Source organism: Protopterus annectens, chromosome 7.part0 (genome assembly GCF_019279795.1).
Source record: "Protopterus annectens isolate FY-2018-M chromosome 7.part0, PAN1.0, whole genome shotgun sequence".
NCBI lineage: Eukaryota > Metazoa > Chordata > Ceratodontiformes > Protopteridae > Protopterus > Protopterus annectens.
In genome coordinates this window covers 1,611,156,955-1,611,178,225 of record NC_056739.1, presented here as the reverse complement: position 1 = coordinate 1,611,178,225, position 21,271 = coordinate 1,611,156,955, and the positions used below count along the sequence as shown (strand labels likewise).

The 21,271-nt window shown below is 39.1% G+C and overlaps 1 protein-coding gene across 3 annotated transcripts in view; it reads right to left on the bottom strand.

Annotated features, from left to right (window-relative positions):
- Window positions 1-21,271, bottom strand: part of SEMA3F (semaphorin 3F) — an 861,789-nt gene that overhangs the window by 637,926 nt on the left and 202,592 nt on the right. For all 3 annotated transcript variants that reach the window (XM_044078156.1, XM_044078155.1, XM_044078157.1), the window contains exon 2: window positions 7,533-7,688. In XM_044078156.1, coding sequence (XP_043934091.1) covers window positions 7,533-7,647 — 115 coding nt within the window. In that variant the 5' untranslated portion in view covers window positions 7,648-7,688. The remainder of the gene's footprint in view (window positions 1-7,532; window positions 7,689-21,271) is intronic.

The window sequence follows — 21,271 nt, the reverse complement described above, 5'->3', positions numbered from 1 at the left end:
GGCTATGTTTGTTAACTTTGTTTTTATCACAGGAAGACAAAAAGACAGTAATTCTGTAACAGTGCAGTTGAGCTGGTCCAGAAAGATGACTGCTGACCATTTACCATTCATTACCAACAATGCATTATTTATCTTATTTCAACTCTAACAAAAAATATATTTCTGTATATCCGTGTAATGATTTTTTGTCTCAAGGACATGAAGCTGGAAGCAGATCAGCAACGGTTTCAGAACAGGAACTAGCTCAGAACAGTCTGACTTAATGAGGAAGTTATTTTAATATTGCTGCTGTGAGGAAGTTAATGCTTCATTGTCATCTTCCTCTACTGGGAATCTTAAAATGGTAACATCAAAGCTTTATTCTGTATGTAAAAACAGTTCCTTTTCATTGTGTATTAATCAGCAATATATATTTCACGCAATGCCCTATTTCTTACATGGCACGAATATTAGGATGAAGCTGAAAATGAAGCTATGGTGTCTTCTTTTGGAAAGAAGGCGACAAGTGTTATCAGAAGTGAATTTTGCTCTGGTAGTGGGAAATGCTGGCCATTGTACTGTGGTGGTGGTGCTGCGGTAGTGTTGCTGCCTCACAGTAAGACGTTGTCCTGTTCGATTCTCAGCTAGAGTGTCTTCTGTGTGGAGACATACGTGAATGGGTGTACCTTCATTGAAAGTTGTGCGTCAGGGCCGGCAACTCGGCACGTAAAAATCTACTGCCAGTCATTAGCGGACTGGAGTTCCGCTGTGGCGACCCCTAACCAGGAAAAGCCGAAAGATACAACAAGTGGGAAATGCTGGTCTTGTGAACTGATGGCAGCTGTAACGTCAGTATGAGGCTGCCAGCAGTCAGCATACATGCTGTGGTACTTACTGAAGATAGTGCTGTTGGCATTAATTTAATCAGGTGTGGGGTCAGCTGTGTCTTGTGATTCCTTTGCATACTCCTCTATTTTACTTTGTGTGTTTCAGCACGACACTGTCTACTGCATTTGTATTTCACTGTATGCAGTGAAGTGCAGGAAAATATTACTCTCAGCACTTACTAATGTGCTAGATTCCAAACTTGCCTAAGGCCTCTCAGTACTTTATTCCATTTTTTCCTACCTGGAATCCTAGGGGACTGACTGTTTCCTCATGTTATACCACTCCCCTGTGTAGCATAACCTGCAAGAATTTTCTTTTAATGCAGAGTGGTCTTGTCTTTGGTCCTTCTACTGCCTATAGGGATTCGTAACAACTCATCTGCTTTATGCCCTTCTATTACAAATTCTAAATATGATTAGCATTATAATTGTTCTCTTTTAAGTGAAGTTCCTTTTCTAAAATTCTGTCTCCTGGAGGCAAAGGTTTGAATATCCATTTGTGTTAAAAGGGTTAATTTGCCTAAACTGAACTGCTTTCATATGGTTTCCTTGATATTCACAGGGAAGATGGTCCCACAATTGCATTTTCACAAAAATACATGATAGTTTGAAGCAGAGTCCTTTTAAAGACTAGCACTTGGAAAAACAGAATGAAACAAGGCACCTATTAAACTTCTCAATGAGGGTTCAGATGATAGTTTATTTTGATTGTAGTTTGCCTGGAGCATGAAACTGGACTTGAGGATTATTGCATCTGACACAGCTAGTTTTATCACTTCACCAAACAGCCAAACACTCTGCTCATTGAAATGTTTGTATTGGGTATTTTGCTCATCCTTTTTTCCTCACAATGCAGCCTAGATGGCATCTAAAGTACTGACGTATATATTCTGATGTCTTCTTCCATAACTAGAAGGCATCCAGATACATCATACTTTAAATGCAACATCATCAGTATAACCTACATGTCCCTGCTGTAGGGTCCAGACTTATTAAAATATAATTACTTTTAAGAAAAAGTTGCACTTTTAGGAACAAGAGTTGCCAGCATTTATTCACCTTTCCTTTCCCATACATGAAAAAACAGGAATATTCCTGGTGCTTTGATGTTTTTGTTCAGGTCTACATGCTTGCATTGATGGTGCCAGAAATATAATGCAGCTGCACTGATTTGAACGACTTCCGTTTTTTAAAGATAAGACAATGAACATAAACGTAGTCCTAGATGAACAGATGGAAAAGGTCATCTCATTCACAATTAGTTGTAATGTGTGTTCCTCATATTGATCACAGCAGCAGTAAAACTCTGAAGGGTTTCACGCCCAAGCTTGTCTTTCAGTCAGCGTAGCTTAAGCTGCATAACAATTTGTGTGCATGGAAGGTACTTTGAAGCTTTGGAAATTGGCTGGCTGTTACATCCTTGGCAAGTTATGACTTGTATAGCTAAGGCTACTGCAGCAGTGATCATTTGAGCATCTACCTTTATGGTAAATTTTACTTACACAACAGCACACTCTCCTTTTTTTTCCTTAGATGAGGCCAAACTTCAAGCCAGAGCAGCTGCCAAGTGCTAGTTTCAGCAGTTCTATTAACATAGCTGCAGATCTTCTCCGTAATGTCTATTGTATGAGGGCTCCTGGAAAACAGCTCCTGCAGTCTATTCTATGGTGTACTACTGAGGCAGTACTTGCTTTGCCTTTTGTATTACTCACTGGCACAGTGTACTGCTTTACAGAAGCTAGACTTCTTCAACATGTAATAGTACTTGAGATGTCACTGACATATCTCTTAACCTCTTAGAGCAAGAAATCTGGACAAAGCTATAAGGAATGGGAGGACTTGAGTCTGAAAATAGGGACAAAGTTTTAATTATTGATCTTACAAATGTAGAAATAGAATAACAAGTTTTGCCTTAGCATGACTTTTCTGAGGAGTATGAATCCGAAACTCAATGTTTGTCATTATTTTCTGACTTCAATCCTCAAAAATGTGGCAATGATTTGCCAGAAAATCAGGATTTTATGAGGAACACATCAAAAATATTAGGCAAAAATCTGAAAATTCTGTGAAAACCTATACAGTTGAGAGGTATAGTCACTAAGTTTGATAAAAGTCCATTATGTAATTAAGCAAAATGAGTCATTTTTGTTCAGAAATGTTTCTGTAAGATCTCTTGAGAAACAGAAATGAACATAGCTACAAGGACATATTATTCCTAGTTCTCAGTGGCATTCCACATCACTACTGACATCCCCACATATTCAGTTTCGCTACAACATGTTTTTGCCCCCTTCTCTTCCTTATTATACATGGGAATGCATCTATCTAGTTGTAGTATTTTACTGCAAATTATGTGTTAATCACTTTTGCCAGGATGAAAGAGCTCAACTAATAAAAGTGTGTTTGAGTTTGTTGAATTGGATTTTTTCTGTGTTTTACATTTTCCTACTCAGAAGGAGAATAATACTTATCTGGTTGACCTGAGAGGACCTTTGTCTGTCTTGTTTATACAGAGGGTTGAATTTGTCATGGTCTTTTGCACTTGTGGTTTTCTGCTTATTTTCTTTTTACAACATCATAATACGCTGAGATCAACATAGTTAAAAGGGTAATAAATGGCTCAGAATCTGAGCTACACATTCAGTAATGACCAGTCACTAATCATGCTGTTAGCAGATTAGTCAGAGAGAGTCTTGTAGCCAAGACATTTACAACATAGTACAGAAAAGTAGGATATAGAGTTCACAATATGTGCACTTTATACAGTAAAGTCCTACCTGGGAAGCTATTTATATTTATGCAATGAGAAAAAAAGACATGGAGGTACGAACTGTGTGGAGTGAGGGATGTTTTCATGACAGCAGTATTTTGGAAGCTTATATATGTAGTCTGTTTGCAAAGAAAGGATTTTATTTTACAGCAAAACTTGCAAACAGTGGGGGGTCTTTTAGTTGGCATGGGAGTGGTGGCCAAGTTTTGGGGCAAGAATGGAAAAAAGTGTGTTTGGTGGAGTGACGTTATTCATGTGTCTGTTGAAGGTTGGGTGTGTGTGTGTGTTGGATAAGTGACAGACTTTTCATGGAGGCTTTGTGCTTGGAAGGGGAAGGACTATTGTGTAGTGAGTTTATAAACTAGGTCAGCTACAATGACAGTGTTTTTGAGCTGCAGATGGAGCCAGTTGGCCTTTAGCAGGGAGCTGCAGTGGTGTTGTCTTTTATGAAAAAAGGGTCATGGAGTGACAAATATCATTGCATGTGACTTGTAAGGACTGCATGTTACTTTTAGAAACAGTGGCAAGTAGGGGGAGAACCTATTCAAGCTGAGATAGTAATACTCCTTTACATATACATCAGGGCTCGTCCTTCTTGGAGGAAAATTTATTGGACCAAAAAAGGAGATTATTAACTTTAGCCATGGTTAGTTGTACTTCATTTTGGAGATTGGGTCATGGCAGATCCCCATATATTTATACAGTAGTTCTGTTTCAGCAGCTTCTAGCTGTGGGGATGAGATACCATAGTTATCAGGAAGCTTTGGCTAGTCATGCTGGGGTGCCGATCAACATGGCTTAGGTTTACTTTTTGTTAAGCATTAGACTGTTGGAGTGAATCTAGTGTGAGGGAGGGTAACATGATTGGATGACTGGACTCTTACTGATTTTTGATGATGGCAAGGTAATAAAATGATTGGAAGTGGGGAGGTCAGACAGCAATGGCCGATGAACAGCCTTAACAGAACAGGGGAAAGCATGTACTCCAGAGGTCAATGGGAATCATGTGGAGGAGTTGGGCCTTGCTGTTCCATGATATCAAGTTTAAGTTAAGTATTGTTTTCTTTTTGTAGGCCTGCTGTGTTCATGCAGAGTTCAGGCCTGTTAGTACAAGAACAACAACATCGGCATCCATTCATACATGTCCCCATCCTTTACCATCACAATGTGCACTGCACTGTAGAAGGTGCTGACTGTGCCACTCCTAAGGCATATTTATGAAACTTTGTTTAATGGACCAGTCCCTGAGCCCCCTATATTTAATCACATCCCCTCCTTTTGGTCAAAGTGCATGCTAGTCAAACTGGAAATGCAGTGTACATTTTTATCAACTAACCTTTTACTAGAATGAAAGACATCAAAGCATTTGAGATCATGCAATGCTGGTTAGTAGGAGGCAAAGGATTTTACTCTATTACCATGACTGGGCAATCTCAGAGTTAGTATCTATCTATCTATATATATATACACACACACACATACATACACACACAATACATACACACACACACACACACACACACACACACACACACACACACACACACACACACATACTCATTAATGGGTTTATAGGGCTGTAGGGAGACTTGCTCCCTACAAGAAACAGTCACAGATAGAATTTACTTTTGTTTAGTTTACTTTCCAACTGAATTTAAACAGTTTGATTTAAATTAATTTGTGATCAACAGAATGATTCAATCAATGTTCCATTAATCACTTGTCCTACAATCATTTAATCATATCAGTGCACTTTCTCATCATGTATTAGACCTATATGGCTATATTTAAGGAAATGAGTCATTTGGGTTTTAATTTTTAATCACAATTACTCTCTTCTATACATCTGGATTCAGGGATTGTACTATTCATGTTGCTTATCAACTGTATATTTTTTATTTATTTTAAACTGTAAACTGCCAAACAGATGGCCACTTTAATAAAGTAAAATGAAGAATGCATGTTCCAGTATGGTTGTTTCTATTACTTCAGATGTTAAGTCGATAACTAAATTATAATACTTGTACCTTACTGCTGTAAGCCATGCAGCTGGCACTGTGCCAAAATGGAATTGTCATTTTTTATGGCTGTTCATGTTTTCTCTGTATAAATACAACATATGCGACCACCATAGGAAGTGCACTCACACCACCTAGACCGTATCTCTGAATTTTTATATGAACAGTATCCAGTCTCTAAATATCTGAAAGACTGTATTAGCCCTCACTTCCGAAATTGTAACTCATTGGGCATTAAGCAAAAGATTGCAGCCAATGGTATTAACAGGATTTCAAACATCTGTTAACTTCTGAAATCACAGCAGTGTGAGAAAGTCTGCAATGAGCTGCTGGGAAAGCTCACATATAGATAATCAGAGCAAAACAGTCATCTTAATGGTTTAAATTATAGAAAAAGCAAACATGAAGAAAGTTGGTGAACGATAGTCAATTCATCTCAGTCTAAGAAAGATGTCTACTGCTGTGACACAATCCATGTCATGTGTGAAGTGGGCATGGGTGAATTCATGTCATATGTGTGAACTGGACATGGGTGAAACTGTGTATGCTTGTGTTTGAGTATTGCATTTTGCTTTCACGTTTGGGGTGCATATCCTTGCTACACGTCTCAGCTGTACAGATTTTCACAGAATGTCCAGATTTTTTCCTCATATTTTTGGTCTATTCCTTATAAAATATGTGGTTTTCTGACAAGTCACCAAAAACTGACGTTATTAAAAAATGACAGACATTTGAGTTTCAGTCTCCATATCCTTCAGAAAATGCATTTTAATGCAAAACGTATTATTCTATCAATTTTCTAAGTTTATGAGAGCAATATTTAAAATCTGTCCCTGTTTTTGGACCTTTGCTCCCCCATTATTTTAGGCTTTCTCCAGATATTTTTTCCCTAGCAGATCAAGAGGTATTTTATCCTTCTGAATATCCTTTCCTGCTTATCAATCCAGTGAAAGTACTGAGGGTTACGCCTTCAGGAACATAAGCCCATCACTTTAATGAAAACTGAATAGGTGTCATAAAAGTAAGTAATAGCTGAGACTCATTTCTTTGTACTTTGTAAACCAGTAGATGGATATGAACATAGCATTTCAGCTTGCAGTAGTGTTAATAGTTGAGTTTCTTTTTATTTATTACTTCATTATGTTTCTTCTATGGATTGATGTGTTTCCTAATGTTATCAAAACTTCAGCCTTCTCAGCCATTGGACACTATGGCAACTTGTATACAGGATTATCCTGCAGTATGCATCTTCCTATGTACTTGTCCCATGCGTTTATAAAATGACATAATTGCTATTAGTTGTTAATCACTTAAATTATCACAACAGATTAATCACACATAGTGTACTGTACCCTTTGAACAGAAACAGCTTTGTCTCCCTTGATTTTACTTAGGGGCTAAAATCTTCTCTGTGGGCAAAAAAAAAAAAACATCTGTACTTAAAATGCACAGGGCCAGAGCCTGAGAATAAACAAACTGCATCCATGACAAGCAAGTAAGGAAACACACAAAACAAACAAATGAATTGTTGTTAGAGGTTCACAGTAGCAAATACTGTCCATTTCACTGTGGGAGTAGGAGCATGTCTGTTGTACTATGTCAAATTGATCAAAGCCCTGTGAAAAGACACCTTGGTGTCTTGTGATTTCAACCTCTCCTTTTGCATTAGCACTGAAATCTGTGAACATACTTATTTTAAAAACAAAGTGGATACTCTCCAACCAGTGACTACAACATCTGTCTTTTATACCGACATGAACATGGCTATATATCAGCATTTCATTTGCAGTATTGATGAAAAACAGACCTCACACCTGTTGTGCAGCAGCAGATTTCTCCATCCACAACGTCATACATAAAAAGCACACATTGTCTTACCTTTTAGTGACAGCTGTACCCGTGGTGTGGGCACAAGCTGCCCTCGTGCTTGGGATGTCAAAATGCAGAGAAGCAAGAAGCAGATGAAAAACAGGAATCTTGATGAAGTCAGCATGGCAGTCCAGTGCGCAGAGGAAAAAGGAACTCTCAGCAAACCTAGAATGAGGGAGAAAATACAATGTTTCACTCACAATGCAGAACAGAGGTAAGAGCTACAAAAACTTGATACTTGAGTGAGATTTTCATTTGATCTACTGAAAAGAACTGGTATTTCTTTGCCTGAGCCATGAATTCTTAATTCTGCCTATCAAATAACAGCAGTCATAGAAAATGGATATAAGAGACATTGCTCTGGTCTAGAGCATGTGTGACAAAGAGAATAAACAATGATAAAAGAAAGGATAAAAGGCAAAAATATAGAACCAAACTGTACTAAATTCGAATAGATTCTCTCAGTTTGGATTATACTCCGGGATTGGAAATATAAACACCCTACCCCTTCAACAGTAGAGAGAGAGAGGTGGGAATGTCTCATGGAGAGGAAAAAAATACAGAAAACAGTGTGTTGTATAGTTAGAAAACCTAGTCTGGATGCAGTGCTGAGTAAAAATTTAGGTGACATATATCAATATTTTTGTAGGCCACAGGTTCAGTGTCCCTTGTATGTAAAATCTGTACAAATATCCTCTTTAGTGGCCCAAGAAAGAAACTGATCTACTTTATACTTTCCCTAAAGGAAAGAACATCTATCTGAATCAGAAATATAAAAAAGGATGACGTGCTGGACAACAAAGGGACAGGACTTTGGGGAAAAAGTAAATATTTCAGGGATGCAAGGCCTCTGGAATGTTTGTTCAGCAATAGAAAGATGATGAAAGAGAGGCAGAGGCAAACTGCTTAGGTCAAAGCAGACTCTGATAAGCACAGTCCTAGACATTATTGGTATACAGTTATAAAAAAAAAAGGAATTAAGTGCTAAACAACTTGGTTGGATTACTGCACAAAAATGGAGATCTGTGTGATTTTCAGCATACATCTTTCAGATGGTTTAAGTCCAATTTCTTCATATACATTTAATTGTCAAAAGACATTAAAGAATCTCATCTGTGTAAAAAAAAAGAAAGAAAGAAGAAAGACATCAGAAATGAGAAAATACATAGATTTACTAGTTAATTAAATATTTAAACACTGTTAACCATGTGTGATTGCTGGACATATATATATATATATATATATATATATATATATATATATATATGCATACATAATTGTGTGTGTGCATGTGTCTACATTTATCTGTCTACACACATGCACACATAATATTTACAGTTATTTCCCCTTGCTGTGGATCTCCTGTGGGATGAAACTGCAAAATAGTTGGATTTTTTATGCATAGATCATTGCAGGCTCTTACTGGTGTGCACTGATACAGATATTTACTTCATTAGTATCTGGGGTAAAGCATTGATCTCCATGGACCTTTTCCAGGTTCATCGTGTACGGTAAAAGTCACACGGTTAGGCAATAGAGACTGAAGGAATCAAACCTTGCACCACTGGACCACAGGAAACAGCTCCTTAACTGCCAGATATACATGGGGATATCTTTTATATCCCATACTGGTACACCTTCTCTTCAGTTCTTCTTCTTGTTTTGAGTGTCACACACCTACTACTCACATGAAGTAAATGTTCCCTGAAATTCAGAAAGAGGGAGAATGATGCAGAAGCCTTAGCTTGGAGGGTTTCTGCATTGTGCTAAGCTTTTTTAATGTATACACCTCTCTACTGCTGTGATTTTGTTCTTGTGGGGGCCTGAGCACATGACAGTCATTGTAAATGCTCTCACTTCTTAATGAGCTGTGTCTTATGCCAAGGGTACAGGGTTTGAATATTTCTACCTTTCTTCCATTGCCTACTGTGTGACATTGAGCAAGTCACTTAACCAGACAGTGTTTTGGGGCAATTGGGAATTTGGGCTAGGCTTGTTAACAGTCTGCTAGACTGCATGTCTAGTAACTCCCTATGAACTTATACTCTCTCCTGGAAATGTCTGAGGGTCCCAATTTACTTGTTTGACTGGGGAAAACTTTACTGTAGAAGGAAAAAGTGACCACTTCAAAAACGCAATGGTCACCCAATCACTTTTGTGGGAGCACTTGCAGTACAAGTAACTTCAGCAAAGACTTGGAGAATGGGTGTTAGTGTGTATGTGTACAGGCATATATGTGCCTCTCTGTAGAGGCATAAATGAGTGTGTGTGTGTGTGTGTGTGTGTGTGTGTGTGTGTGTGTGTGTGTGTGTGTGGGCACATATGCAGGTGGGTCACATTTACTAATGTGATGCATGGTCTGCCAGGGAGAACACTGGCAATGTCAAGTCTGATGGCCCTACTGCTTGATTCACAGACTTGGTAATTTGCTGGTAATGAAGTTTTTCTCATTATGAATATTCCTTATCCTGAAACATGTTTTCTTGCCATTGTGTTAACTGGCCAAGCTGAACTGGTTAAGTCACAGGCAGTGAGCATTTTAATGAATCCTAGGGTTTGCTAGAGTCTAACTATATATAACACTTTGCAGTTTTATTATTTCAGAGGTCTTTACAATTTTGCTTCTTTAAAAGCATTATTTTTACTTTTGAGGATTTGTGGGGCCGTTGTTTCTAGATTGTGTGGTCTTCTTACACATGGGCTCCAAACCAGCCATTTTACATTAAGAAGGTTTTTTTCTGCTCTCTTGTGGCAGAAGCATGCTGATCTAAACCTATCTGAATTGGATATTGCTGGTGAATGGTTATTGTGTGCTTTCCTGCTTGGTATTTAGCTTAAACCTGTTCCTTTTGGCTGTATATGAGCCTCACATTTGCACAAAGCTGCTAGGTAGCAATGCCATGTAGTGGTTAGCAGTGCCCTGTATGACACAAATGCCTTAAAAGTTAAACTTCCCTAGAACAGCTGTCAGTAAAACCAAACCCAGACCCCTGCTGTTCTAGGAGCATCTATGTTGTGTGCTAAGTAGCATTGCTCTGTTGGTAAAACTTCAGACTACACAACATATAGTTCACACTCATAGTCTATGTGTTACTAGCACAATACAGTCTAATTAACTCATTTCTTCCTCTGATAACACCCACAGTAAGAACCTGATATCATGGATGGGCAGTTTCCTACCATCTCTGTAGCCAGCCTGGTGGACATGAACATCCTAAGATGTAGCAATTGTCTCATGTATACTGACAACTTAATCCCAAAACAAACAAATAGTACATGTGAGAGATGTAGTTATAATGAAAATGGAGCCAAGACTCTACATACAGTCAAAGTGAATGCCAAACAGACTGTCAGCACACACACACACATCACTTCCCACACTAAATAAGGGCTTGACACATAAATCCACATATGCAGAAGTACTCACTAGTAACTTATCAAAAACTCTGAGGCATCCTAAATGCTGCCTTCAGAAACCACATATACACACAACAAAGCAACAAATAACCACAACACATAATAAAGGTCAGTCAGTGGTTTCCTCTCCAGTCCAGCTGGTGAATCTGGGAATTTTGAGGCAATGTTACAACTATCTCATGTACGCGGACAACCCTCTCCTCCTCCAAACAGGTTCAAATATATGTGAGAGATGCAACCATATAGCCAAACTGGAGGCTGAGCTCTCTCATCTCAAAACTGGTGTAACCAGTCAGGAGGAGAAGGTAACCTCACACAACACAATTCCAGTATCACATAGTCCCACCACAGCAGCAAACCAAACACATAAAAACACAAAAACATACTCGGAGGCTCTAAATAAAAATCTACCTAAGCAACAGAGACCTCCAAAGCAGACATCCAAGCAAACACTACCCCAAAACAAAACACGTACAACACATAGCACACAAAGTCAGTGTGCCAAGCAGTCACAGCCCTTAAGGCTGAATAACACACCTGATACCCTTGTAATAGGTGACTCTATTGTCAGACACACTAACGTCCCGCTCACCAGGCTGAATAAAGAGAAGGTCACAGTGAGCTGCCTGTCGGGCGCTAGGATCCACCACATAATGCAAGCACTCAGGTCACTCCAAAGCAAATACAAATATGACTCAGTCATTGTACATGCTGGCGTGAATGACCTGAGACGTACCTCCCTCGACTACATGAAAAGAGACATAGAGGAGCTCTCTGATCATATAGCCCAGGCCGGTATGACCCTGACCTTGAGCAGCATCTTACCCTCACCTAGAATGATGCCACAGTATAAAGACAAAATGATCGATTTTAATAATTGGCTAAAATTTTGGTGTCATTCAAAGGGGATCCAGTGTCTGTCAGCCTGGGATGACATGCTCGACAAGCCACGTTGCTTCGATAGGGACAGCTTGCACCTGTCACCCTTGGGCTTTCGGATATTGGCAAAGGCTCTTGCCACCCCCATAGTGCCTTTTTTAGGCAAGGCTCAAAAGTCAAATCCACCTCCATAGACAGCACAAGGAACAAGAAACTAAGGGTATTGCTGCTAAATGCCAGAAGTCTTAACCTCACGATGCATGCACTCGAAGCTCTCCTCAGTATGGAGAACATCGATATCTGTGCAGTGACAGAAACCTGGTTCAAGGCTCCAGAGAGCACCCCAGCACTACCAGGTTATACCTCATATCATGCTTTTCGGCCCCAAAACCCGGACCGAACCACAAAAGGAGGGGGAGTTTCCATATTTATCAAGGATATCCATATCTCCAGGTTAGTGGTAGTGCACGAAGTATCGGAGACCATCCATGTGCAACTGACAATGGGCAAGACTGCTTTTCAGGAAAGCCGAGTGGGATTCCTGACATTGAGAGGGTGGTCTGTAGGACGCTATAAACTGAAAAGCAGTCTTGCCCACTGTCAGTTGCTCTCTAAGATCTCTCAGAACACCATTATATTGGGTGACTTCAATTAACCAAACATAGACTGGAAGCATTACTCAAGCCCCAGCACCTTAGCCCAAAGGTTCCTGGAATTTATAAACTCAAATGCTATGGAACAACTAGTCACCACTCCCACAAGAGGGGAAAACGTACTAGACCTGATCATTACCAACATGGGTACTCTATGCTCCATACCAGAAGTATATTCCTCATTGGTAAGATCAGACCATAAATTAATTTCACTGGATATCCACATCCCGACCCCACACCCAGCCCAGAAAACCACAGTGAAAAACTACTCAAAAGCGAACTTCACACTTCTCAAAACTGAAGTGGAATCCTTCAAGGCCCCAGGGCCAGTTGAAACTACGGCCCAAACTGCAGAATCCTATATAAACGCATTCTACGGACATCTCCAGGAATGCATGGATCATGCTATCCCAAACAAAATCAAGACCCAATCACCCAAAGGCAAGTGTCCAGTCTGGTGGACCCCAGCTATAAATAAACTGTACAACAGAAGGAGGAAGCTACTACATGATAGAGTAAAATCCCTAAAAGGGAAGGCATCTCTGATCAGTACTAGCAAAAAATTATGATCCCTCATAAAATCCTCCAAGGCCAGCTTCGAGAGAAAAATTGCACAGGACACTAAAGACAATCATAAGGCTTTTTTCAGTTATGTTAGGAACCTGGGATGCAACTCCCAGACTTGTTCTGAGTTGATTCTAAACGACAAAAAATACACTGAACCCATAGACATCGCCAATATCCTGGCAGACAGGTTCAGTGCAAACTTCTCTACCCCTCCCCCCCCCAAAAGAGCAAGTATCTATCCCGGCAGAGTGCAGCCTCCAAAACATCTCTGATGCTCAGGTGAAGGCCGCCCTCTCCAAAGCAAAAAACACTGCTTCCATGGGACCAGATGGCATCCCTGGTTGCGTCCTACATGAACTCCAAGAAGAACTAATCCCTCAAGTAAAACTGCTGTACAATCTCTGCCTCACTACAGGATATGTGCCCAAAGAATGGCGTACAGCAACAGTGGTCCCACTCCACAAAGGTGGCGCATCTGCGGTCCCTGGAAACTATCACCCCATAAGCCTGACTAGCCTAGTATGCAAGGCTATGGAGAGGATCATCATGGAACTCATAAACAAAGACATTGGGGACCTACAGACACTAGATCCTACCGAATTTGGCTTTGTCAAGGGCAGATCCTGCCTTTTGAACCTGGTCAACTTCTTCAAAACAGTCACCAAGGCCATAGATGAAGGGAAGGTAGTCCACACAGCCTATCTGGACCTCGCAAAGGCATTTGACACAATACCCCACTCGGGCATCATAGATAAGCTACAAATAAACAATGATCCAGAATGTAGAACACCAAGTAAAATCCAAGGTAGAAGGAACGCAAGACAAACCAAATAGCGTAACAAAATTTAATCACCGCTTTCGTCCTAAGACTTCTTCAGAATACAAGTTAACAACATGAACAGGAACACCTTATATAGTCAATGGTTAATTAATTAATTGATGAATGAAAAAATTAATTATTCAATAAAATTCAATTAAAATAACCTAACAATCGTATAAGTGCCCCAACGGAGTTCGTCTTGGTGATCCAATGTTCAAAAAATTGGTCAACTTTTTTAATGATGCGGGACTGTCATTCTTAAAGTTATTATTAGATAACAACTTGTCAAAAATGAATACTTTGAAAGATGACATCAATAAAATTGAACTATTACTTAAAAAATCTCTGTTAGATAACAAAAAACAAGCGGAAGTTTTCGAAAAAATTTCCGAAGATGTTGAGAGACATTCTGAAGAAGTAATTAATAGGAAATATTCCAAATTATTACATGATATTGAGTCTTACGAGACTCACACTGCCTATAATTTTTTTGCTTCAAATGGCAAAGAGAGAAATTCAAAATTCTCTTCAGGTTCCGATAACAACAGACGCGGCTATAGTTCAGCCGTGACTGGTAATACAAATGCCATTAACAGCAAAAGTGAACCATTACACAAACGGCTTAACGAACCAGCCAAAGTCGATTCTGTTATAGAAAATACGGGGTCTGACAATGTCATTGATTCTGATAACATAACGGATGACATTATAAGCTTGGATAAAGTTACTCTGACATCCAATGAAGGTGGGGTAAAAAACAAAGTGGGTAACAACTCAGTGACTGCTTCTTCATCTTCCTCTACTAACCATTTTTTTACGAAAAAGACACCTTTCGAAAAGAAGATCATTTCTACAAGGAGTCGGACATTCTTGGCATCGAGCTCTTCAGGAGAAGAGACTTGAACCTTAATAAGAACAACTTTGACATTATTAATTTAACTGAAGTTAATTTTGACACTACTGAACTAAATGTTTTGAAATTAGGGTTCAATTTTGTTCCAACTACTAGAGCAGATTATGGTAGAACTGTAGTCGATGTAAAGAAGTATGTCAGGAGATTAAACCTACAGTATTTGTTAAATGACATATCTTTACCCACCAAAGTGTTGATTAAACCTTCAACATACAATCCCCAGTTGAATCACACCTTAAGATTTTTTGAAGACATTTGTATTCAGGAAATTGAAAAAAATATTAAGAGTAACAATAATTTCAATAATTTAAATAATGAGGAGAGGAAAGCCTTTTATAATTTACGCAAGAAAAATAAAACATTAAGATTTATGAGAAGCGACAAGGGAGGGAATATAGTAGTAATGACACAAGCAGCTTATAAAAACAAAATGTTAACTTTATTGAACAACAAACAAGAATATGAAATTGTTTCCTTAATGGACATCAATAAAAAGATCAGATTGATTCATTCTTTACTATATGATGCATTAATGACAGGTGAAATTGATCTTGAAGTTTATGACTTTTGTGTTGTTAATAAACCTAGAATAGGTATCCTTTTTGGGATACCTAAAATTCATAAATGTTTCTTTGACCCTCCCTTTAGGCCAATAGTTTCTTCTCCACATTCATGCACGGAAGGTATTTCCTTGGTGATAGACGCCACTTTGGGGCCAATAGTTTCTCAGCAGGAATCTTTTATTAAAGATTCTTGGCATTTTCTTGGAAAATTGAAAGAGTTCACAGACAACAAGACATTTAATCCCGTTACTGATATTATTTTTACCTTGGATATTATTTCTTTATACACATGTATACCTCACGAAGAGGGAGTTGAAGCCACACAAAGTTTTTTAACATCAAAAACAAACTTGAACACTAGTCAAGTTTCAACTATTTGCAGATTTTTGGAAATGTTGTTAAATAACAATTTCTTTTTATTTGACAACACCTATTATCGGCAAATTAGAGGGGTGGCAATGGGTTCACCTGCCGCACCCTCATATGCCAACTTAGTTTTATCCTGGTGGGAATGCAACAGTTTAAAAGCTATGCGAAACCGATATGAAATATTATTTTATCACCGGTTCGTAGATGATTTGATTTTCATTATTAGAGGAAATGCTAACACTGTAAACAAATTTTTAAGTGAAGTAAATTTAACATCTAATTATTTAAAATTCACTTTAGGTAACATTGGGTTAGTCATTAATTTTTTGGATGTCCTTTTCTGGTGGGACAATGTCGAGTCCAGATTTCATAGTAAAATTTTCAGAAAAGACACCTTTACGAATAGTTATTTACATTTTCAAAGTGGACATCCTTCTTATGTCATTAAAAATATACCTAAAGGCCAATTCATAAGAGCTTGTCGTATGACATCCAACGACAAAGACCTAAATGATGAACTACGTTTTATCGCCAATATGTTTTTAGATAGGGGATATGATAAGCTTCTCTTAGAGAATACAATTAGAGAAGTTTTAGACAAAAGACACACTTTATATCCAGCACTTTTGAATTTTAACACTTTAGTGAACAATAGCACTAACAATGCAAATTTGGTTAATTCTAAAATCATCACTAGAAGAACACCTATTTGTACCCTGGATATGACCAGTGACAGTTTAAGGATAAGACGCCTCATTGAAAGCAATTGGCGCATCATCCAAGGTAACCCTGACGTAAGTAAAGTCTTAGGAGACAAACCTGTTTTCACCTTTACAAATAACTAGAATATATAAAAAAATCTTTAGAACAGAATGAAAACACCCCCACCAATAACACCGGTAAAATCACCAATAAGAAAGGTATGTTTCAATGTTTAAATTGCAACATGTGTAGATACATTTCAACAGGGCCTTTCATTATTATAGAAAATTTTGATCAAACTTTTGTTGTCCCAGAATATGTTAATTGTAACACTGCTGGAGTCATTTACATCAGTTCTTGTACTTCATGTCCGGCTTTTTATGTCGGAATGGCAACTAGAAGTCTGAAAATCAGAATTCGTGAACATTTATATAGTATTAAGGCCCGTGATGAAAATAACGCCTTATTTAAGCATTCTTTAACATGTCATAACTTCAAAAAGTTCATATTTTCTGTGATTGAAGTTTGCAAAAGTGATTTAAGAGGTGGTGATTTTAAAAATTATATTGAGCAAAGGGAAACATTATGGCAGATCAGGTTGAAATCTGATAAATTTCCAGGGCTCAATGATACAATTAACATAAAATGTTTTTTGAGAGATACCAGACTTGACATTGACAAAACTATTTCAAAAGTGTTTTTTAATTAGTATACATTTATACTATTGTTAGGTTATTTTAATTGAATTTTATTGAATAATTAATTTTTTCATTCATCAATTAATTAATTAACCATTGACTATATAAGGTGTTCCTGTTCATGTTGTTAACTTGTATTCTGAAGAAGTCTTAGGACGAAAGCGGTGATTAAATTTTGTTACGCTATTTGGTTTGTCTTGCGTTCCTTCTACCTTGGATCATAGATAAGCTATCCAGCCTAAATATAAACCCCTATGTCACAAGATGGGTTGCAAACTGGCTCAAAGACAGAACCCACAGAGTCAGAGTTGCTGGAGCCATGTCAGACTCGAAACCGGTCACAAGTGGCATCCCACAAGGTTCTGTCCTGGGACCTCTCTTGTTTGATATTTACTTTTCTGAGGTACAGGCCAATGTGGGAGGACTATGGCTCACCAAGTTCGCAGATGACTGCAAACTGGGTGCCATAATCGACTCTCCAGCTGACACAAACATCCTTCAAAAAGGTCTCGCAGAGATGGATAACTGGTGCCAGAGCCATGGTCTAAAGCTAAATGCCAAAAAGTGTATAGTCATACCCTTTGGCAAAAACAATGTGCCCACAAATTACCACATAAGTGGTAACCCATTAAGTACAGAGAAAGTAATTAGGGATCTGGGGACCCAAGTTGATAGCAATCTCTCCTTTGACAACCACATTGCCAAAGTGGTTAGAAAGACCTTCTACATAGCCCACCTCATCATGAAAGGATTCACATCTAGATCAAGAGAGGTAATCGTGCCCCTTTATTTATCCCTCATCAGGCCCATCATAGAATACAATGCCCCCTTTGGGATGTACCTTACCCGACACCTGCAGCAATTAGAAAGACCCCAAAAGTACCTCACCAGGAGGATCAAGGGACTCAAACAGATGCCATATGCTGCTCGGTTAAAAAAAACTCCAGCTCTACTCAGTTGCATACCGCCTACTTGGGGCGATCTATGCCTGACATATAAAGCTATGTCCAACCCAGAATTAATGGACATGCTCCACCTCAGTAAATCTAAATCCCTTAGAGCCATGTGCTCGAGGGACTTGAACCTCAGCACAGAAATAAATAGAACATGCTGGAGGGACAGATTCATAACCCAGAGGCTCCCTTCGCTTTGGAATAGAATTCCAATTCATGTTAGGCAGAGCACCTCGCTGACTCTCTTCAAGAAGAATCTTGATGAGTGGATGGGGGATCGTAGGTTTGTCCCAGGGATTACTTCCATGTCACTATTAGACAGAGGCACAGTAAACTAAACTTTAAAAAGGGCACAGTATACTCAAATCAAGGGGTGGCGTAAGCCAAACACAATCGGGCTAGGCTTATAAATGTCCCAGGGCAGATAGCCTAGTATGAACCTATGAACCTATGAGCCTATAAGTGTCTTAACTAACAAGCCGATAAGGTGAAACACCACAAAATCTAACATACTGGTCATAAGAGACTCTATAGTGAGACACATGATGTCCCCTTCATCAGGCTGGATAAACAGAGGGTTAGGGTTAGCGGTATGTCAGGTGCCAGGATACAACAGATCACACAAGCATTCAAGTCACTCAACCACAAGTACCAGTATGACTTTGTCATAGTCCATGTGGGTGCAAATGACCTGACAGGTACTTCCCTTGTCTATATGAAAAGAGACATGATTGAGTCTCAGATTTTGTGTCACAGGCAGGTTTAAGTCTAGTCTTGAGCAACAGTCTACCTTCACCAAGGATGATGCCACAATACAAACAAAATGATTGACTTTAACAATTGGCATACCTTTTGGTATCAGTCCAATGGGATCTAATATTTGTCACCCTGGGATGACATGATCGACAGGCTATGCTGTTTTGCCAAAAATGGTCTGAGCCTGTCTCCTCTAGGCTTTTGGATACTGGCAAAGGTTTTAGCCACCCCTATAATGCCTTTTTAGGCAGTGTCAAAGTAACCAACCTCAAAATGTATCAAAATCTTCTATTGATAAGCTCAAGCTATTGCTGTTCAATGCTAGAAGTCTAAACAAGAAACTGCACTCCCTAAAATCACTTCTCGCCTTGGAAAATGCTGATGTCTGTGGTGCAGTCACTGAGACATGGTTCAAAGCCATGGAAAGCACCCCAGCTGTGCAAGGGTGCAATGCCTTCCATACATTCAGACCATCAGCTGAGCAAAAAGAACCAAAGGAGGAGGTGTCTCCATCTTCATAAAGGATAACTACACCTCAAGACTGGTGAACTAGTATGGCTCTCTCGAGCTACTTCATGTCCAACTAACCAGAGGCAAAATCCCACATGACATTATCGCTAGCTATAGGTGCCCTGCTATGAACCAGGAAAAACATACCACATACCCAGACTTATTGGAGTCCCTCACCATGCAGCCCAATACCTTACTCATGAGTGATTTTTAACTATCCTACCATTGACTGGGGAATATACATGGCTCCTAACAAGCAGGCTCAGCTGTTCTTGAACTTTGCCAATGTAAATTCTCTGGGAGAACTGGTCTGTACACACACACTAGGGGCTCAAATATCCTGGACATAGTACACACTAACATGGGGAGCATTGCACCCCCCATGTAATGTCATCTTTGGTAAGATCAGACCACAAAATGGTCTCCTTTGAATTAAATATAAGACCAGATACCCCATCAAGCTCAGAAATGCTAAAGAATTTCTGTAAGACAAATTATCTCCTACTAAGCGATAGCATATGAAAATTCAAAGCTCTCCTGAAACCACAAAATACAGAATCCTATGCAGAGAGGTACACCAATACCCTGTATAACAACTTAAGCATTTATATATAATTGGCAGTACCAGACTGAATTAAACCTAGGTCTTTCCTGAAAACCAAGCCACCATAATGAACTCTTGGTATAAACAGGCTATACAACGAAAGAAACTAATGTCCAAAATAAGTGGGAACAGCTCATCAGAAGAAGAAATTCCTCACTAGTCTAAACAAACTAATCAGAGATCTGGTCAAGTGCTCAAAAGCAAAAACAAATTATGAAGCAAAAATAGCAAAGCATTGTTTAACTACATCTAAAATTTTAAGGGGAATACCCAGCTATGCGCAGAGCTGGTTGTGGATGGCATCACCAATACTCATCTAGGGGAATAGCCAACCTGCTAACTGACAGATTTGGATCAAACTTCACCCCATGTCCCCACCGGTCATCTCCCAAAGTATACCTGCCACCATTTCTCACCGTATTACCTGAAGAGAGCAGGTCATCGCTGCACTATCCAAGGCTAAAAACATGATATCAATGGGCCCTGATGACATTCCAGGTTGCCTTTTAAATAACTTAACACTACTAAACAGAACCACTTGGATCCCTATTTAACCACAACCTCCAGACAGGCTATGTTCTGGCAGAATGGAGGACAGCAACAGTCATCACTCCACACAAGGGTGAACCATCAACCAACCCAGAGAATTATAGACCTATAATCCTGACTAGCCTCATTTGTAAGGGCATGGAAATTATTGTCATGTAGCTTATCATCAAAGACACTGGTAATCTCCAGACTCTGTACCCAACCAGTTCAGATTCATTAAGTGTAGATCATGTCTGTATGGCTGACTTCTTTGAGAAGGTTAAAAACACACAGACTTGAATCAGTCCAGAGGTACCAAAAAGACACCAACAATCTTAAAAACTGGATTTATTTAGCGCTTTTGTTTCTCTCCAATAGAAACTTCATCAGAATATAAAGACCCTTACACCCTTTGGGATTACAGTTCTTTAAGAAAGTCACCAAGGCCATGGATGAGGGAAAGATGGTGCATGCTACTTATCTTGACCTGGCCAAGGTGTTTAATACAGTTCCCCACTCAGGTATTATAGAGAAACTCTATCAACTGGGCATAAGCCCCTATGTCACCAGATGGGTATCCTAATGGCTCAGTGACAGAACACATGCTGTCAAAGTGGGTGAATTCACCTCTAGCAAGGGGCCAGTCATCATTGGCAAACCACAGGGTTCTGTCCTAAACCTTCTCCTGATCAGTATTTATTCTCAGAAGTCAAGGCAAATGTAGACGTCCTTTGGCTGATCAAGTTCATGAATGATTGCAAACTGGGGGCAATCACTGAATCCCCAAATGATACTGATATACTGCAGAAAGGATTA